Below are 22,166 nucleotides of genomic sequence, written 5' to 3'. Positions count from 1 at the left end.
AAAAAAGTCGTGTTTTGTCTAAAATAATGATGTCTTGCAAAATCTTTTCCATAATATGTGACGATTTTCTCTAGAAGGACAAGCTTTTTTTACTGCTTAGACCTATGAATCTTGGGCATAAGGCTCAGATTTTATGATCAATTCTCACTGACTAAATAATGTAGTACTTTGATAAAAAAATTAAAATAAGATTAGCTTTTATTATTTCGGTAATTCTAAATATTTTTTAAATTGGACTAATCCAAGTTTTATTCAAAAATCATCTAATGAGTCAAAAAAATTCTTCAGATTGCTGACGAAGTTATCGAAAAGGAAACTGTATTTGATATGTTAATCAAGTTAAAATATCATTGCAACTGTCTAGACAACATTCAGTCTAAGACTGATACTATTTTAGAGGAAATTTATATGCATTTTAAATAATAAATAAGACAGATCATTCTTCTTTATTATCTTTATTATGTGTCATTTGCCAACGACAACTTCACCATTCGCCAACAATATATATCCAAAAACAATAAAATAAAATAAACAAACAGAAACTTTTGTACTTTTTTTCTTATTAGTAATTAGTTTTTATTATTTAATTACTGCTATATTTTCAATTCAAATTTGTAACTCCTAGAAAAACTGTGGGTTACATTTCGGAAACTCAGATGTTACGCTGTATAGTATTTTAATAATTTATGTAACAAAATATGGAAATTTTAACTCAGCTCTTTGTTGCTACTTGTAGTTTCATTGCGTTGAGCAAAGTAATATATATTACATAAAGCATGAGCACACAAGAAAATCAAACTTATTAAAATTTTTTCTAACAAAAATCACATTCATATCAATGTACATTAAAAGCATTGGACGATTTAAAATGCATTAGAACAAAACTTCAGCAAACCAGTATAAGCGACAAGTATTGTTCCAAAAGGAATAATAAAGTCGCTATTATTATATTTACTATTAAATTAGTTTGTGTTTTATAAACCCCTATTAAGAATATGCTTATTATAACTTATTAAAATAGACTATTGATTTTCTAATTTTTATCTGACTTATTGCTTAAGTAACGTTATTCTTTATATGCAATTGCACATAATTCAGATTAACTGAATACAGTACTATTCGGTTCGCGCGAATTAATTGAAAGTTTTTAACTTGCTGGTTTTATGCATCTATATAATCATAAGTAAATTTATTTAAATAATGCAAATATTTTGAAATGCTATTTTTTAATTGAATTCACAAGTATTTTGTATATTTCTAAGCATTTAGTTTGAAATCTAAAGGGTATTTTATGAAAATGTTACCTGTTTAAACATAGTATTGGGAAATTTTTACATGCTGCTTATTTATTTAGTGGAGAATGTTCGCGTCAGTTTGTCGTATGTCTAAACACTTTCTTGGCGATAAAACATAGAGGTCTAAAACGAAGAAGAGCAACCCTATTAAACTCCTACTGAGATTTGTCATTTAGAGATCTTCAGGGTTCCAGAAATATGGGAAGCGGGAGACATCTGCATGGCCACTTTAAGGCTGTCATAGCACTTTCGAGGTCTTCACTACTGACCACCTAGAACCGTCAGTAACACTTTTGAACACTTTTCTAGTGACCGCCTAGAAGCGTCGGTAACGCTTTCGAGGTAGGCCGTCTTGACCGCCTAAACCCGGTCATAATGCTCAGAGGGTTAATTAACTACAGTTTTAGGTAAATGGAATCCAGACAGCTGGAAATCCATTGTATCTCATTCCTTGATTATCCTTAAATAAGCTGTTTCATGACATTTTTAAAAGATAATAGTAACAAAAATAAGATACTTGGAATGTTTTGCAATATTCTTCAAAAAATAGCTGCAAATTGCCAACTGCCTCATATATCATTCCTCCATCATTTATTTCGTAGAGAATTTTTATGTATAGATAGATGATGCTATGTGCAGAGAATGTTCGCTTATGTTTTTATTAGCAGGGACAAAAAAACACTGACCTGTAATGAAAGGAATGCCATTTGCTCATCTTAAACAAAAGTTCTATTGCATGTGAATAACTGTAGTCATAAACCACATATTCACAAATTCTGCAAATTGCTATTAGCCTAGAATCCACTCCGAGAAGATCAGATAACCAAAACTTTTTGGCACTATGAATGTGAGGTGTGAAGTAAAAAGTAGTAAGCTTTCATTTTGAGGGTAAGTTGTTTTTATTTGAACTCTTTGATTTGCTTGTTCATAAACATAAATTAATTAGTATCTATTAGGAAGAAAAAAAAATTGCAATATGTTTTCTAACAACTAAACTGTATTAAAAAATTGAAAATACTTCCTCTATCAGTTTCTGAATCTTTAGATGAACGTATTGAACAATTAATAGTTAAACAAGATTTACTCAATCAGCTGGATAGTGACACTGAAAAACTATTATGAAAAGAACAACTTGAATTACAAACTGAAGCTTCACAAGATTATTAAGATAATAATATAGAGGTGCAGGGCTTCTAAATAATTAAAATAGCTTTCAGGAAATTCAGATTCTATTATGAGATCAAATTCTAATGAGGTTAATGAATTAACTGCTATCCATGCAAGAAATACCATTAAGTTCCCAAATTTATATTAAAAAAATATTTTGGTGATGTAAGCATGCGGCTTGTTTCTTTGGAGTCAGTTTAAAAAGTTTATTCATTAAAACAGAAGTTTGATGTTGAAGTTTGTTAGGAGAAATAGCACTGAATGCAATTACAGAAATTGTTCTAATGCACGAAAATTACAATAAAAGCATACCTTTGCTGAAATTAAGTTTTGGAAGAAACGATACAATAATTCATAGTCCCATGATGAAGCTACTAAGCCTATATCCAGCGAAGCTCGCGTGTGATATAGTAGCTCTTCATAAATCATATGAAATAGAAAATAATTTTCCATCCCTGGAAACTTTTAATGCAGTTACGGAAAATTATGGTTATTTATTGTGTCCAATTTCAATGAAACTGATTCTGGAAGAGATAGTTTAGAGCACAAAAGGAAAAGAAAATAAAAAAACAGAATTTGGCGTTTTAGAATTGGTTGAATTCTTTAAAATTGACACGAAATGTTATGAGGGCTTCCAACTTATTACACATTTCAAAGAAATAAAAAAATATGACCATTTCTGATAATTATTTTACTAATAAATAAAAAACAGATTAAGCATATTAATCAACCAACAGATGGAATTTTAACCAGTGTAAAATTTAACTGTGCACTCTGTGATACAAACCAATGTTCATTTCAATGTGAACTTCTTTTGCCAGCTGAAAAACAAAACAAACTGTCTGCCAAACCGGTATAGTGGTTCGTGCCGTTGACTGCCATGTCATAAGGCCCAGGTTCAAATCCCAGAGAAGACATAGATGTTTGTAAATGTATAGTGTTGTTGCAGCATGCCGGCACTCTAACTATGCAGCGAGCCAAAAGTCCTCTAATGTGGTTTGATGGAAGGGAAGAGGGGGGCGGATCCTCGGACCCGTCCCCCCCTAGCATGCTCGGTAGAACAGGGAACCTTCTGAGGAGACGCACGCGTTTTTTTATCGCTCCGCTTCTTGCCTGCTCATCTTGTGGAAATATTGTGTTAAAGCATACTAATTTCGCATTATTGTAAAGAGGAAGATCTAAGGATTACAAAGATACCAGATTTGTGATAGAGAGATTGATAGAAAATTATTTATGAATTTTCAGATTGTTCAAAACTCTCAAATGGCAAAAGTATTGTAATTACGCAAGCTACAACTTTCCACCATTCTATATGAGCCGCCACTCATTAGATTTTCAAGTAACTTTTACCATCGGATGTGTAAGCTTTCCAGGAGCATTTTAAGACCAAGCTCAAGTCGTTCTATTAATTAGAGAATTTAATATTATTAAATTTCTGATTTTACACACGGTGTGGAATGCGATTGTGAACTCTGACCTTGAGCAAAAACCCGTTGCACTCGTCTCCCCCTCCCCAACGGAATTCGCTACGGAGTGACCGCAAAGAATGCTACAAAAATAGAGAAGTGGGCGTTTTTATACACAGTGTTAATAGTAGAACTAATTAATGTACCAAGAGAGGGTTAGCATCTTTGATCTCTGCTCATCGAGACGGATCCAAGTTTCTTTATCTGATGAAATTCTGACTAGTGGTTCGCAAATTACGACCTCTTTTTTTTTTTAAAAAAAAAAAAGCTTAATTATTCATTTTAGTGTGTTACATCAGTTCTCACAGCATAGTGCGTATCATGGTGAGTGTGTTGACATCAGTTCTTACAGTGTAGTACTCATTAGTGCGTTATAGTGATCTGTTCTAATTGTGTTGTGCCTTCGCTTTTGGATTACCTAATTCAACAGATGAAATACATAGAAGATAAACGACCAAGGATTTTCCAGCTGAAAAGAGCAATCCACATAGCAGTGTGACGTAGCAGTACGAATCAGGAACTTAAGACTCAGAATTTGGAAAAGTCTGCCGGATTGTACGTTTTCTATAACTTTTCTCGCTAGTTCTTTAAACTTTCTGTTGGTTTTCTCAGCTGAAACCAACAATTAACGTAGTAGTGTGAGCTAATTAGTGATACAATGATAGTGTTGTGCGAATACAGTGTTCTACAGTGTGTGTGTAGTACTCAGCATTATTAGTGCTTAGTAAATAATATTGTGTTTACTTCATAGAGAACAAAGGAAGCGCAGAAGAAGCCCTGCAATCAAGGTAGGATTGTTTTAATTATCCGGCCTACAAGCAATAATTAAGATTGCATTACATTTTCACAATAGCAGTCACCTAAACAGCATCAGGGTAATAATAGCTGTTTAAAACTTATGATTTTGTGCGTTCAATTAGGAGCTGGTAAATTAGCTGCGTATTCATTCCTTAATCCTGTATACCACCCTCCTAAATATTAGCAGTTTTGCAAGGATTCGTTTCAGTGATCGTATCTTGTATATTTTCCTGTTTTATACATTTAACTATACTTATATTTGTGAGTGTTTATATATCAGTAAGTGCTAGTATCTTGTGTAATATATTTCTAGCTTAAAAAAAAAAAATAATAATAATTAATTAATTAAGTTTTTTTCCCTTAATGTGTGTTGTATAATTATATAATTCTGACTTACAATAATTTAACTAATTAAGTATTTATGCTGATATTTTGTGTTATATACTTCTAGCTAATAATAATAATTTAATTGATTTAGTTTTTATACAGAGAATAGTTTCAGTGCTTGTATTCTGTGTGATATTATGTTCTATAACTTTATTATGCGGCCCATAGACTTATTCATTGATCTTTACTAATTAAGCAGTGTACAGCACTACTGCTACTTTATTAATTGAGCAGTGTGTTACCTTGTCATATTTGATTGAGTAGAGTATTTGTCATATTTAATTCAGTCACATTTGATTCACTGATCGTATCTTGTATATTTTCCTGTTTTATACATTTAACCATACTTATATCTGTGAGTGTTTATATATCAGTAAGTGCTAGTATCTTGCGTAATGTATTTCTAGCTTACAAAAATTTAATTAATCAAGTTTTCCCCCTAATGTGTTGTATAATTATATAATTCTGACTTACAATAATTTAAATAATTAAGTATTTATGCTGATATTTTGTGTTATATACTTCTAGCTAATAATAATAATTTGATTGATTTAATTTTTATACAGAGAATAGTTTCAGTGCTTGTATTCTGTATGATATCATGTTCTATACCTTTATTATACGGTCCATAGACTTTTAATTGATCTTTACTAATTAAGAAGTGTACAGCTCTACTGCTACAGTATTAATTGAGCAGTGTGTTACCTGTCATATTTGATTGAGCAGAGTATTACTTGCATTACTTGTCACTTTCCCAGATTGAGCAGAGTATTCCCACTATCCTGATTGAGCAGTGTACGACCAGTGCTTATGTATACTCATACGACTTACATGCAACTTATCTAGCAGCATTTCTACACTGGTAAATACACCAAAATACCCCTTGATTGCTATACTCAACTTCATCATCACCCATATTCCTTCCAGCACAAACCAGCACTATGCTTGATGCAGAAGCGTCAGTGCGCCTTTGCAAATTCGACGTAGCAACAATCGTAGTAACTGAAAGTCTTAATTACGAACAAAAGATTAATACACTCTACGAGAAAGCCAAAGACATTGGCACTAGTACAAAAAGTAACAAGTACCTGTTACCGACAGAGCAAAGAAAGAAACTATTGGCCATTTTAGAGGCCTTCCGGACTCTAGCCACCAGAGGGCCTGCTGCCACTCCACCTCCAGCTAAAACCAACACAGGTGTTAATACTGATTCAGGACTCTCCTACTCTCCACCTTAACCAACAATACACCCAGCAGCAGCTCCGGTTATCGAGCGTTCCTACGCGCAAATGGCATCACATTCTACGAAACACACACTTCTTATTTACCCAAAAGAAGACTCGAACGCCACAAGGAAAGTACTAAAGGAACACCTGAACGCCAAATTCCCTCTCCCATCACTAGGTGTAAAAATACACTCAGTTAGAAATATCCATAAAGAGGGGATTGCTGTTGACTGTGCCACCAAAGAGGATCTCACCCACCTCACAAAGACACTAGAAAGCACGCAAGGCAAACAATTTGCCAAAACAAAACTGCCAGCAGTCAGACTACCTAGAGTCGAAATGGTGTCACTGACTGACCATTCCCTTATCCTTGGATTTATTGGGATAATTCCACAAACAGGAAATGAATGGTAGTAAAGGCCTGAATGCCTTCATCACATCGGTTAATATATTTCAAACAAAGCATGGCTTAATTAGATGCATTTCTTTAAAATTACCTCAGTAACTAGATAATGGCCAATATAATAATTTGCATTTGCACATGACAGAAAGCCTACTCTCCCCCCCCCCCACGCACACACACACACAGAAAAAAAAAAAAAACTTTGATCGTTGCTCATGGAAAACATGCCCATACGGATGAAAGCAAAGCACACATTGACAAGTACACTGATTAAAGTCCAACCGGCAACAGCTGCCATAGGCTGTACCTTTTTGCTTCCTTGTACAAAGTAAAGGAAGCATTGTAATCGCAAAATATTTTGGATATTGTATTTCAACAAAAATATCCATTTTGAAAACCCTCCAATCCATTTGAATGATATTTTTGCATAACATTTGTATGTAAGGACAAAATAAAGGACTATTTTTTTTTTTCCAACAAGGATTCAGAAGAAATTTTTCCATGACGCCTGTACGTACATATGTATCTTGTATACCTAAAAAACTATGAGTACTTGTAAGATGAACAATATTTTTCATATGGGATTGCTATAATGTGTAGCTATGCATCTCCCCTTTTTTAATTCCAATCGGCTGCATCAAACGTACGTGTCTATACATATATTTTATACAATTTCTTACTATATATAGTAAGAAATTTTAAAAATTATTTTGTAATTTTTTAAATTATTATATTTCCAATCTTATATCAATTTATTGGTATATATTGCCAATCAGTTTGTTATTTTGATATGTTGGTAAATTGTGCATTTTTTACTTTAAAAGTGACTGAATTATATGGTTTTTATGTTCCATTTAAGGTTGTTATGCCTTTAATTAACCTGAATCAATATTTGGAGAATTATCAAGATTTAAAAAGTTTAAGTGGTGCTAAGCCTAATGAGACTGCCATTTTTGTACACTTGAAGCTCTTAGAAGAATAACGGATTAAGCCAGTTGAGGCACCAAGTTCTTTTGCCCAGTGCGGCCAAAAGTTAACTTTCAATTCTGTGCACCAAAAATTTTGTCTTCCTGCTCGCTGGCTGAACTGCCTCCCTTTTTTTTCGTAGAAACTCTAATTTTAATAGTAAATACTATTTTTAAATGTATTTGGTGTTTCAAGTTTTTCTGTGTTTTACAATTTTAGAATACAACATTCAGGATTGTTATCTGGTAGCTCCATTGAAGTTCTAACTACTCAAAGCAATTTTTTTCTGAATAAAACTCTATACCTAATTACGAAATAAATCTTTATTCTCTAGTTAATGAACAGTATATGGGAAAAATTTGAAAATAAAAAAAGTAAAAGTCTGATTTAATTACTGTAAAAGGTATTGTTAAATAAATGTAAAAATAAAAATCTGAGAAACCTGGTTTAAATACAATGCTTAAATCTTCAGTTTATTTTGCTGTAGAATTTGAAACTTCTAATGCTTCACTGCCCCTAGCAAAACTCGAATAACAGCCCCACATTCTTCATGCAAAACAAAATGCAGTTTAAGTATGTAAAATGCATATTTAAACAATCAGTAGGCTTTCCTGAAAATCCTGGATGTAACTCATTTTTAGGATCTCATTTCATAGGATTTTGAGTCAGCTAAGTGCCCGCTAATGGGGAAGGACCTATGATTTTGCAATATTAAAGCTGAAACTGTGTCATATTTATGGACTACTGTGGAAATCTTGGACACCAACTTAAGGATTTCATAATATTAAATTTAAAGTCTCCTTAATGTCTAGAAAGACTTAAATGGTTAAAAAGGAAATTCTTGACCCAGCTATAAGATTTCCAAACAATAAATCTGAAACCCTCACTCATGATCTGTTGACTAGTGTGAATTCTACAAGCCTCATTTTCTGTGGGTTAGAATGGAAATCATGTATACACTTTAAAGATTTCACAGAAACTTAGATTCGTAGAGTCATTGAAGATTATAATTTTGTATTACATGTAAATTAATGTAGTGCTTTTATACTTATAATAGTAATTTGCAAAATTTAAATTCAAGATATTTAACAAAAATGTGCATAATTTTCTAATTATCAGATTAAGCTTTAAAATTTATTAGATTTATATAATTAGAAAATTATTAATTTGTTACGAGAATGTAAGAAAATTTGAGGTATGATGAACACAGGTCATCCCAGAGGAAAGAAAGTGTAGAAAATTATTATGTATAGATGGCAATATATGCAGAGAATGTTTGATTATGTTTTAATTAGTGGGAAAGAAAACTCTGGTCTGTAATGACCAACTGCTTGTCTTACATAAATGTTCCACTGTCACGTGTGAAAAACTGTAGTCATGGATCACTAATTCATGAATTATGTGTATTACTCTTAGCTAGAAGCTATTCTGAAAAGATATGATAAGAATTACACACACTTGAAATGAAGCAAATTTGAAATTTGTGAAATCACTACAATTACTTAGAACCACTTACCTGTTTCTTTAAAGTAAATTTGTCTATGCTGAATATAAGAATGTTATGTTCAAATGTAGTAATCCCAATTGCATCCAAAGCTGGGATATATGTGGCTTGTGTTATTAATGATCCTGCATATTCAGAATTTTCAGGAAGGATAACTGGAGAATCTGCTTGAGAGAATATACATTTTCCAGATAATGTACTCCAGATTCTCAAAATTCCTGAAAATGGAAAAATGATTTTAAAATTATTAGAAAACAAACTTCAAAAATATAAGAAATGCCAGGATCCTTTTAATAATAAAACAACAAAAGAAGGGAGTGGAAAAAATTACGAAAAATTTTATGAAATTCATTCTTAAGAGTATAGAGAGTTGACACTCAAACAGGAAAATGAAATTCCCTGACTTTTCCTGGTTTTCCAGGTGTGTTTTAAAAAAATTCCAGTCTTTTCACATAATGCATGTTGGCTGCACTAAGAGGTAAATTAAGTATGGTATTACTTGAAAACACTAAAATTTGCCAATTACATATTACTTATATGTATATATAATATATAATCCCCAAGGCATTACTATTCTAACTATAATAGGAGTTGTTTTCGCCACTGAAGATTGAGATTAAAATCTGCCCAATCTGGATTTTAAAATGTTACATAAGTAAAAAATATGTGCATTAAATTTACTGATGGTATGACATCATACTGCTGGAATTAGTTTCAGCATTATGCCAGAAAAAATTTCCTGAAATTCGAAAGTATTATTTACTAATAATAAATAAATTTAGAGAGAAGAAGCTACATTAAATGATACAAATAACATTAAAATAATAATTACTTAAAAATTTAATTATTATACTATTTTTTTACTTTACTACAAAGTGACAAATAAAGCATTTATTAAAAAGAAAAAGGTTTAAAATACTTTACGGTAAAATCCTAGTACCCTGCTACGGCCTTGGCACTATTTTGAAAACTGATGTCAACACCAAAATGACCCAGTTACTGCTAATCAAAAATGTCATCTAATCCCATGTGTACCTTACATGGAGGATAGAATATAATACATGGAGGCTATTCTAACCTCCATAGTACCATATACTAGGATTAAACCAATTGTTTTATATGAGAATACGTATTTTCTTTAGTTCAACATGTACTGCACATGTGCATGCAAGTCTTTTTGATTTTCGAGGTTACTGAAAACCAAAGTTGCTGGAAACTTGCTTTGCCTTTCTAAAAGACAATCTAATTGGAGATGCGAAAATTGGCTTTAAAATGCCAGCTGGCCAAATAACGCTAACGCAATACATAATTCGCCAAGAAAGTGATCGATTCCAACATCAGCGCAAAACTCACAATTTTTTTTTTTAGGGATTGCCATATGAAATACCCTGACTTTTCTAGATTTTGACTACAGTATTTAAATTCTCTGACTTTTCCCTAAATATTTTGGGTCAATTTTTGAATTCTCTGACTTTTTGTGGTTTTCCAGGTAGCGTGGCAACCTTGATATAATACCTAATTAAATTCAGATAGTTTTTATAAATCAGTTTAAATTACTTCTCTTCATATATAATGAAGTTATAAAAGTATTACGAATAGAAAATAACACAAGATATAAATAATTTAAAGATCTACTCACAGGCATTATTTGCCATATAAATAACCAACTTATAGAAAAGACCTTCCTAATTCATATTTATTTACACAAATGAAACACAACTTCATTGAGCCCAAATTGGACATTCAAGTCAGGATATTCAAGTCAACATGCAGTGCTCAAAATTATGGTGAAGTTCAAAATACCATTTACATTATTTCTTTTGCAGCAAGCACCAATAGCCTAGCTGTTAATGTGCACAGTTACTAATAGAAATTCTCAGTTTGAATCTAGTGTTAGCCAGCATAATTTTTGTATGAGAGTTTTTAATTTTTTTAATTGCAATTTATTCTGGTAGAAAATTTATACATTTAAGCATGAAACAATTTTACAGAAAAGCAATTAAAAAAAATAGAAACTAAAAAATTTTGCTCAAAAATAAATTTTTAACTTATTTTGTGGTAGCTTATTGTACATTTGCAGAAATTTAAATATGGCTGATTGATAATATATAAAATACTGATATTAGCCACACTGAATAAATGACCATTTTCACAATTTACAATTCCTTTGGAAAGCAATTTTTAAGAATTTCAAGAATAAACAGCACTCTTATTAACCCCTTCTTGGTCAGATTCCAAACTGAAAAAAGTATTTTTTAAATGCTGAAAATTAAAATATGCTCTACCCTGGATTCAAAAATGTAAAACATTTTCGTCAGTTAGCAGTTTTTTACTTAACCTACTGGTAGTCATATACACTGCCCAACATTGACAATCTTAACACCAAGGAGTGGCCAGAAAGTGATGAAACTCAGCAAACAGACAGAGACAGCAACAAGCAATAAGTGATCTTTATTTTGAAATGATATGCATAATATAAAGCGAGAACAGCGTTGGCTCAGTAGTAATTAAGTACATACTTAATATATCACCATAGTAATATTACCTAATTAAGTATAGTATATTAAGTAACGTAAGTCAATGAGACTACAGCTGGTATCCCGAGGACAGGCTCTCCATTCCCTGTCAACCATTTGTCACAGTTTGTCTTCTGTATGCGGCAATGGCAGGGTCTGCAAATGGCGTCCAATCACATCCCAAATGTGTTCGATTGGTGAGAGATCAGGAGAGAACAATGGCCAAGAAAGCATCTGTACAACTTGCACAGCACGTTGGCTGATCCCAGCAGTGTGTGGTCGGGAGTTATCCTGCTGATGAAGGGCACTGGGGTACTTCCTGAAGGTAGAAGAGTGTTACCAGCTGCAGCATATCATCCACGTATCATTGGGCAATCATAGTGCCCTGAATACAAACTAGAGGTGACCTGAAATTGTGCGCAACTGCGCCCCAAACCATGATGCTGCGCTATCGTGCGGTGGGGCATTCCACGATTGCCGTCAAATTGGATTTGTCTCCACATCAACGCCACACTCGTACGCGGCGATTATTGTTGGAGAAAAAGAAGTATGACTCAGGTTTTGATCGGTTTTGTTCTCAGATAAATGAGAACAAAACCCTGTGCCATTCCGTCGTTCCCATTGCTTGAGCGCGGAACCATTGCAAACTTTGGCGTCTATGTTGTGCATTCAATGACAGTCTTCTTAACGGACACCACTAGCCACCATTTGAGGGCAATTGAGAACTGGTCAATATGAGAACATCCAGGGTGTCTTGAATATACTGCAGAATGTACATAGAAGTGACTTGCTGCTGTGTCACTGCTTGTTGCCAAATGCGTCGATCCACACATGCTGACGTCACTTTGGCTGCACTGGCACCCCTTGAACTTTCCATATTTCCTTGTTCCAACCATCTTCAGCACAGCCAGTGCACTGTGGGGACGCCCAGATGTGGGTCAGTTGAGATTTGCCATAGGAACCAACCTGCCCTTCTCAGTCCAATCCCTCATAAAATTATCTGTCTGCTGGAACTGCCTCCATTGATGATGGCCTGGCATTCTCTGCTACATGCAACCTTGGACACAAGAACAAATTTTCTATGATCATTTCCCAAGCAGAAATAATGGCACAAAAATTTAGCGTTCTGCAGGCTTTTTCCCTTATATCTTCTTCAACGTGCACTGGGACCTACGTATTTCATATCATTCACATAACTCAGTGACATGCATATACCCTGAAATTTGCATAATTTTTGGGCCACTCCTTTTTGGTATTACATTTTTAACGTTGGGTAGTGTGTGCGATATCCTGTTTACTGATCGTCAGTTTTCATGCAATACTTGCAAATTAAAATTTTTTTTTAATATTTTGCAATGCTGTATGTATCAAACTTATTGTTTGGGGATATTTAAGATTAATATCTGCATAAAAGAATTTTTAAAGATACACAAAAAATGTTCTGGAAATCAAGTTTTTCAATGTTACCATGAAAACAGCTTTAAAACATTTTTTGGTACAGCAGAAAAACCACACTGAAATCATTTATTGCAGATTATTTTAATGCTTACATTGTCCCCCCCCAAAAAAAACTTGCTCATGTTATTCACTGCCCTTGAACCTACACTCTGAATCCATCATACACTACCTGAAAATGCAACACCATGAAAGATTAGGTGAATGTAATGTCCATGCTGAAGGTTAGATAGCACAACCAGCTGCAGCACTTATTCAACATATCGTCAAACTGTCAATATGCCTCTGATGCGTACCCAGGGTGACCTGCTAACATGGCTGATGACACCCCAAATCATTATGCTATGTTGATGAGCAGTATGGCATTCAGCAACAGTAGTCAGATTGGCTCTACCCCCGCCCCAAAGTCTCCAGACTCTTAACTGGTGACTATCATCAGATTAACAAAATTGAAAATCGTTGCTGAATACCATATCGTGCTATACAGATGTCCAAGTTGCTCACTGTGGATATCATCACAGAGTCACATTGATGGCTTGGTGTTAATGGCAGTGTTTGCAAAGGCTGGCTTGTGTGCGAGCCATTTTCAGCCAAATTTGGGAATCTTTTCTCACAGATTTTGGAGCATTCAAAGCTCCCTGCACATTTCGCAAAATGTCGAATGTACTGAACTGTGGTGCCACCACGACTTCTCTTCATATGTGTTGATATGTCCATTTTATAGCATACCTAAATGGACTTTGCTTTTCCCAACTAATTATATTTCCCTCGTCAATCTATCTAGACCAACTTCTATGCACAATGGATAAAGACCAACCAGCTGTAAGTAAGCCTACAATCTGATACCTCATGAAACTGTCCATTTGCCATAACCGCCTACGGTTTCATTATCCAGACATCTCTTCATTCAATGTATTTTCTGGAACACTAAACTTCTCAAAATTCTGAATTCCCCGAGCAGCAGATAATAACTAACAGTTGGTTCATCAGATGTTTCCTTCCCTTTTATCCTCTGCTACAATCATGTGAGCAACTTGCATTTTACATAATTTACATAACTTGATCCACTACACATTCTCCGAAATTTTCATATTTATATGGCCAAATCTCTCATGATGTTGCATTTTCTATGTTAGACAACGTAAAGCCTACTTTCACATGTAACAAAAATTAAACAAAATGACAATGTTTACCATTCAAGGCAGGAATTCTCATTATAAAAACTGCGTAGAAAGCAGGACTAGTAAGCACGATCTCTTAGCAATTTTAAAAAATACAAAATATAATTGTGGGATATAATTGGAATGTAAGCAGCGACAAATCACTTCCAAAAATGCATTTTTTCCCTTTATTGCATGACATACGATATCAGCCACATGGGCATAGATCAAAATCTAGTGTGGTTGTGCAGTGGTTGATAATTTTATGGTATTTTCTTAAAAATGATTTTTATGAATAATTTCAAAAAAAAAAAATATTTAGAAAAATTTTAAACAGTAAGCTTAAAAAAAAAAAAGAAGAAGAAGAAGGAAAGAAACAGAGGAAGCAAAAAAATAATATATTATTAGCTGCTGAATTCTAACTCAGAGCTTCTGGCTATTAGTTATATAACTGAACATGCCAACAGCCAATTTACCATCACTTCCTTCGATAGAAAGAATTTAAGTAATGTGAATAAGGTTAAGAACTTTACCCTCGATTTTTGTCAGGTATGTGTTTCCTTTTCACACATACATTCACTTTAAAATCCTCTACAATTATGCAGGATTTGGGGCAAAATTGGTGGCAACAAGATTTTGTGCATCACAGTTTTTAGAAAAAGTACATGAGAAACTGTTCTGCCCAAAAATACAAAATGATTAACATAAACGAATATATCAAGTTGCTGAAATGCTGTACATAAGAAGGGGGGAATGGATCCTTTTCATAAAAGGATAAGAAGATACGAAATTTTTTAAATAGAAGAAATGTGTTTCTTAGGTTCGTTATTTCGATAGCCACACTTTAAATACTTTTCATTGACATTATTTGGGAAATGACACTGTTGTAAGAGATGAGGGCAACAGAATTAATTCAAAGGTCGGCAACACGCAACAGTGTTGGCTAATCTCTATTCGGTGGATTTGTGTCTTCCTTTTTCCATACGAATTTACATGAGTGAGAATCAAATATTCTCTTACTGGAAGTACTAATTTGGCATATAAATATTGCTCATTTATTTTCTCTTTTCCCCTGAACTACCAATGAGGATATAACATCTAATTTTAACTGATACAGTACAAAGTCCGTAGTCTGGACTCGTCGGGACTTCGGCGATTCCGAATTAGGGGTTTTTCCGGATTATAGATCATCAATTTAAATCTGGTAAGATGGCATGCAGAAATTATACAATTAAAAATATACAATACACAAATGTAAATGCTTTACTGGCTTTACGCATATGCGTAGTGGCCGCGCGCATCAAACGCACATGTGTAAGTTTGTGGCTTTGAGGTCCGGATTATAGATCATTCCAGATAATGGACGTCCAAATTTAGGACTTTGTACTGCACTGTGTTTTCCCAGAAACAAAAAAACTTGTCATATTTTCTTCAAACTAATTTGAAGTTCAAAAAGCTTGAAAACCTTTGAAAGGTCAGTAAAAATTTTACTTTACATAATGAATAATAATACATGCAGTTCTATTTATTTAATAATAATCAATAATAATATGTGCAATGTATAACTAGGAAGAGAAAAATCCAATACAATGGGATCATACTGAGACATTCAGTATTGCATCATTTCTTTGATCAATTTGATATAAAGAAAAATACATCTTTCATTAGCAAAACATTTTTTGGAAAGAAACTAAACTGCATTTTTGTACATCAAGCCATTCACTCAATAAATTAATTAATAGAAATACCATTCTAGTAAGCTCCCACTTGATACTGAAAAGACATAAAAAGATAGTGCAAATGTTTTCTTTTCCACATGTTCAACTTTTGTAATGAGCTCTTGACAATTTGGTAGAAACTGTGACATGTCTAACAAGTCCAACCACCTCCCAATAAATGCTTAGTCATTGTGGGTGAAAGAGATTTTCAATTAATGGTTTAGTATGAAATCTATCACTTTTAGTTAGTTATTTCTTAGATGGTGCAATAAAATGTTATTGTTAAATATGAAAATAAAAACAAATAATTAAGAATGCATATATGAAAATGGTTCAATTAATTAACAATCTATTAAATTTTTAATTTCATTAAATTTGAATTCCTTTAAATTTTACAGAAAATCAGGAGTGAGCTTTAAATGGACCATTTTTCTGAACTGCTCAGCCATATACATTACGAATGCTTCGAAGCATGGTAAAAAAACTCTCATCATTTTAATTAACAGACCTTCACTATGCTTCAACAATAATTAATTTTTGAGGCACCACTTAAAAAATATATAAAAGTGAATTGCATACTGTATCATTACTGATTTTTGAATATTATAAATAACTGTTTAATTATTGACTGCATATACTATTTCTAATAAAACATAAAAATCTGAACATATTTTGCTCTATTTGCTGAGATTCGAAGTAAAATCGGTAACAGGAAGATGATTTCAACTACAACTTATGTTTGAGTAGTAAATGCTTTTGAAACTTTATGAACTGCATAAAGATTGAGTACACTTTTCATTGCATTGTGTTATTACAGCAACTGATTAGCACAAATTGATAATACAATTCAGATAAAACATAAGAGACTGAATTACAATGAAAAAAATTATCTTGCCTTTGTCACCAGCAGTAATAAAATAAATATCTTCGTCATTAAATGTAACATCTGGCAAAGACACATTTTGTGGAAGAAGAATGCAAGCTTCAACCGTCTTAAAAACAAAATAAAAATAACAATTAAATAATTTGGAATACTAAATTAATGTAGTTTTCAAAACTTGAAAATATTTAACTTCTTACCTCATACACTGGAATAGTTTTCAAGAGTTTAAAATTGCATAAATCCCATAGCAGAACAACTTTATCTCTACTACAACTGAAATAATAATAATAATAATTAAACACTAAAGATGTTCATTAAACTAGCAAAAAATAAATGTAAAAGATGTAACTGGTGGAAAAGTAGCCTAAGAAAGAAATATTATACACAGTCCCCATTATTATAATGTGATCTACATTCAAATGCTTTAAACTCTCCCAACTCAAAGATAGAAGTACTGGATTTTAATTTTCAACTTATTTATAGATGAAATGATCAAGTGGGCTCAGATTGCTGCACTAAGTATGGAAACCAGTTACTATACAAATTATTCAATTTTTGTATGAACATTTATGAAATAGTGTACGAGTAAGAAATATTTAATACCTGATACCAAGAAATACATTCATTGAAGAAATATTTAACAGCTGATTAGAAATTTTAAAACTGATTAAACAGCTGATTAAAATATCGAATTTGAAAGTGGAAATATGCACTCATTTGCAGCATGCACACATACCCGAGCTATCACATAAATACATTTTGGTACCATTATAAGTCGCCTACTTTGGCAGCATGAGTTGTCTTGTGAATACATTTTAAGAGTGGCATGGATAATCAGAAAGAAGTAGAAAAAGTTAAATCATTTGAGTGACTGAAATCTCACATAAATGAATAAAACAAAGCTTACGGTGTTGTCAAATAGTCAAAATAATGGATGACTATTTTAAATTGCTTCTATAGGATACAGCTACAATTTTGAACTTAGCTACTGCTACAGAAGGGGGGAAAAAAAATCGTTTGGACCAGAAATTGGGTCAAACGACGAGAAATTCATGATGCCTTCGTAATACCCTGCTCCGGGAGTTGTGTATTGAAGACACGATACAATTCAGAAAGTAGACTAGAAGAGAAACACGCTAATGTGACAATCAAAACCGTGAAAAACAACCTTATATTTAGTGTAGGTATAATGAAACACTCAATCGATTTCGAGGGCAGCTAAAGGTCCCTCCTCATCAGGAGAAAGAAATACATAGAAAGAAGAAAATAGGAATCACAGAAACACGTGGTGCTTATCAGCACTGCACGTCGTTATAACTAGATTTTTAATCAGAGTTGCACTGGCCGCCTACTTTTACTGAGCCAGGCTGTCTGATCAAGCATAAAGAAATATTATCGAAGTTAAAATAGGAAGCGAGGGGCAAATGCACATTACGCTCAAAATCTGAACTTCAAATTTCAGAAATTTATAGGTACTGCTTCATATCCTTTGGCCAAATATTTAGTTTCCAGATTTTCTCCTCTACTTGATAACAATATTCACACTGTAAAAAATTCTGTTGAAGTCATTGATAAACTTAAAAATATTTCCCCACTTCGTTCCATTATGGTTTCATTTGATGTCAAATCATTGTTTACTAATGTTCCGGTCGAAGGAGCACTAAATTGTCTTGAAACTAGGCTTCGGGAATTTCACTTCACACATACTGAAATTAATGAGTTGGTTTCGCTTACTAAAGTTTCTCTAAGTCAAACCCACTTTGTTTTCCAAAATGCATATTTTCGTCAAGTTGAAGGATTGGCTATGGGTAATCCTCTCAGTCCGGTACTTGCTGACATTTATATGCACTATTTTGAGATGAAATTATTTGATAAATTATCTTTTCGTCTTTGGATTCGGTATGTTGACGACACTTTCGCACTTTTTGACGGTTATAAAGAGGATTTATCCGAGATTCTATCTATTATGAATTCAATTGATCCAGCCATCCAATTCACTCTTGAAATTGAATCCAACAATTCCCTCCCCTTCCTCGATATTCTTATAATCCGCAATGAAACCGATTTTAGCACCACTGTGTACCGTAAACCCTTTGCAGTTTGTTTACCACCCCATGCCAAGTCATGCCACCCTGTTAAGCAAAAAATGGCTTCTTTTTACTATTATGTTTTCCGCACACTAAAAGTTTGTTCCTCTGAATCTTTGCTTACCAATGAACTTAATTATTTGAGAGCAGTTGCGATTAACCGTGGATTTTCTCCCGTGATTATTGATAAAGCTGTCAAAAAATTTTCAGATTCCCATCAAAGAAGACATTCCACTGTTAGAAATAATATCAATGACCTTCTCATGCTTCCATTTTATCCTTCTGTTAGCTATAAAATTGCACGGATTCTCCAGAAATTCAATTTTCAAGTCGGTTTCTCCCCTATTAATAAAATTCACCCTTCGATTCTAAAAGATTGCGTTTCTGTCTTGAATTCTTGGGGAATTTATAGTATATCATGTCAGTGTGGTTTAAGATATATTGGCCAAACAAAAAGAGCGTTGAAGTTTCGTATCAAGGAACATGAATCTTATGTCAAAAAAGGGGAAATTAACAAGTCTTCAATAGCGTATCATAGCTGGACTTTTAACCATAATTTTGATTTTGGGTCTGCAAAAATCATCCAAAAGGCTTCTTCCATAGGCGAATTGGATTTTCTTGAGGCTTTTCACATTCACAAAGATTTAGAAAGTTTAGTTAATGATTTGAAGTCCAATCCAGTCCTTCCTAATGCCTTTAAAATTCTACTGTCTTAATTCAATTATTTTTGCCGATAGATGGCGTTACCTCCTCGCACTTGGTACTACCAGAGGGTATAAAAATCCGTTCAGTGGTTGCTTTCCATTATTTGAAGTTCAGATTTTGAGCGTAATGTGCATTTGCCCCTCGCTCCCTATTTTAACTTCGCTAATATTTCTTTATGCTTGATCAGACAGCCTGGCTCAGTAAAAGTAGGCGGCCAGTGCAACTCTGATTAAAAATCTAGTTATAACGACGTGCAGTGCTGATAAGCACCACGTGTTTCTGTGATTCCTATTTTCTTCTTTCTATGTATTTCTTTCTCCTGATGAGGAGGGACCTTTAGCTGCCCTCGAAATCGATTGAGTGTTTCATTATACCTACGCTAAATATAAGGTTGTTTTTCACGGTTTTGATAATTCAGAAAGTATTTACGGATGATGCTGTGTGATTTTGATTTTTTGCTAAATTTAGTTTGCAGTAATTTTTTTTTTTTTTTAAATATGCTTTCCCTTTGTTTACTGAGTACACAGATTACTCCTTTTTTTATTTTATTTATTTATTTTTTTATTTCATTTTCTGGCACTCCTATTTGTGCACTTAAATCTTGAAATAATAAAATAGCCACGTTTCAGAAAAAATAAGTAACTACTGTGCTTTAAATCAAAACCTTTATTAATGACTAAATAGACAATAATGACATGAATATCAAACCAGTATGAGTAAAGAGTAGTAATAAAGAATAAAGATTACTACATTGCCAAAGCAACAGTGTAATTTCAGTGCAAAAATTTCAAATAAGAAATATCATAAAGGTGCAAAGTTTTAAGTAGTATATTTATTGAACATTAAAAAACTAATATCAGCATAATTATATAACTGATATGACTCTATCAGTTAATCAGCTAATAAAATTTAGCAATATTGTATTAAATTGGGTTGTAATTTGTTTTTGCAATTAACACAAAACTTAGTTCGTGACTTGTGACTTTCTTTTGACCAGTAGATCTAAAACATGTGCCAACAGCCATTCGAAAAATAAAAAGAAAGGCGTTAAAATTCAATAAACACCACACCAGTAGGCAAAAAAATAAAAAGTAACTTTTAAGTCATGCAGTTCGAATTTAGTGATGGAGAAACTAAATTAAAAGTTCTTCCAGGCGTAAAAAGTCCAGAATTAAGGTGGGGGATCGAACCCAGGATCTCGATGTACGAAGAAAACCTGCTCTGCTCCTTACCACTGAGCTATGATTGCTCGTATAGGAGATGTCGGAAAAGTTATGTACTTCATCACCTGATTAACTCCCATTTTCGGCAAAGTCAATGAGTCTCTGTGCTGCTTTAAATCGGTCCGTAATTTCTCGACTGGAGATTTTGCTTTCTGAATTTTTTCAATAAGTGCGACCACAGTTTCAAGTAGTTTCTAAATATTTTCATCTAGTACCCATAACATGGCATCATTAATAGTTTTTGGAACTTTTCTTGGGGGAGTTAAAGTAATTTTCGTCCCGAATAGAAAATATTTGAATATATAAAGTAATGGGGAAGACAAAGCTTACCGAAATAAGAAAATCCCTTAATTTTTTATTTTTAAAATTTACATTACTCGTGTCCCACAACACAACATTTTCTCTATAGACATCTATTAATTGAAAAATTTGAGTTTCGCTCCAACGAAATGCAGTCATTTTTATTATTCCAAATGAGGAGAAAAGCACGTGATCACTCAAAGCAATCTTATTGTCTAGACACTCCGATTTTATCGTACGCTAATGAGCAGTGAACACCAGTTCTGAAATCGCATGGCAGAGAATATGACAGATTTTTGGCGCATGCGCAGATCCTTAAAATTGTTGCTCTGCAAGAAAGTCAGCCGAGAAAATCACTTCATGTAGACGGGCCTTTACAGTAAGGCAAAATACAAGGTTACCGTTTGGGGAGCACTTCATCCATAATAATAATTAATTTAATTATGCATAATCAGGAATATATAAATATGATTAAATTATCTGTTACAAGTAAATTGCTCAATCTTAAAAATAAATCAAATGTAAAGCCTATCTTTGTATCACATCGAGTCTATCAAAATAAGATGAGTACTACAAAAGAAAACAGAAAATGCACAATGAAGTAAAAAAGAAACATCGATATGGAAAGGAACAAATAGTAAAAACATTTGCATCCACATGTTCAAGAGAGAGAGAGACAAACAACTTGGAATTAATTTACAAAAACAATTAAATTAAGTCATTCTGCAGATTAAACTGCTCAAAAATGCAGGTAAGTTGTTAACAGGACTTTTCTGTTTACTATAAGAGAGATTATTCATCTCTCCTGTGTCTTTTTAACTGGTTTCAGATACATTGTGATTTTCAGTAAATCGTGGACATCATACCATTAAAATAATTTTTTTTCTTAGAATTATTTAATGTTTCG

General features: G+C 33.1%; 1 protein-coding gene across 3 annotated transcripts in view; it reads right to left on the bottom strand.

Moving 5' to 3' along the window:
• Positions 1-22,166, bottom strand: part of LOC118201713 (transducin beta-like protein 3) — a 175,512-nt gene that overhangs the window by 88,533 nt on the left and 64,813 nt on the right. For all 3 annotated transcript variants that reach the window (XM_085810869.1, XM_085810870.1, XM_085810871.1), the window contains 3 exons: positions 17,142-17,217; positions 16,957-17,053; positions 9,225-9,430 (listed from right to left, as the gene is read on the bottom strand). In XM_085810869.1, the coding sequence (XP_085666995.1) occupies positions 9,225-9,430; positions 16,957-17,053; positions 17,142-17,217 (379 nt within the window). The remainder of the gene's footprint in view (positions 1-9,224; positions 9,431-16,956; positions 17,054-17,141; positions 17,218-22,166) is intronic.

Source organism: Stegodyphus dumicola, chromosome 2 (genome assembly GCF_044657685.1).
Source record: "Stegodyphus dumicola isolate Sdum_Otavi_A_Nest chromosome 2, ASM4465768v1".
Taxonomy (NCBI): Eukaryota; Metazoa; Arthropoda; class Arachnida; order Araneae; family Eresidae; genus Stegodyphus; species Stegodyphus dumicola.
This window is presented reverse-complemented; position numbering and strand designations above follow the sequence as displayed.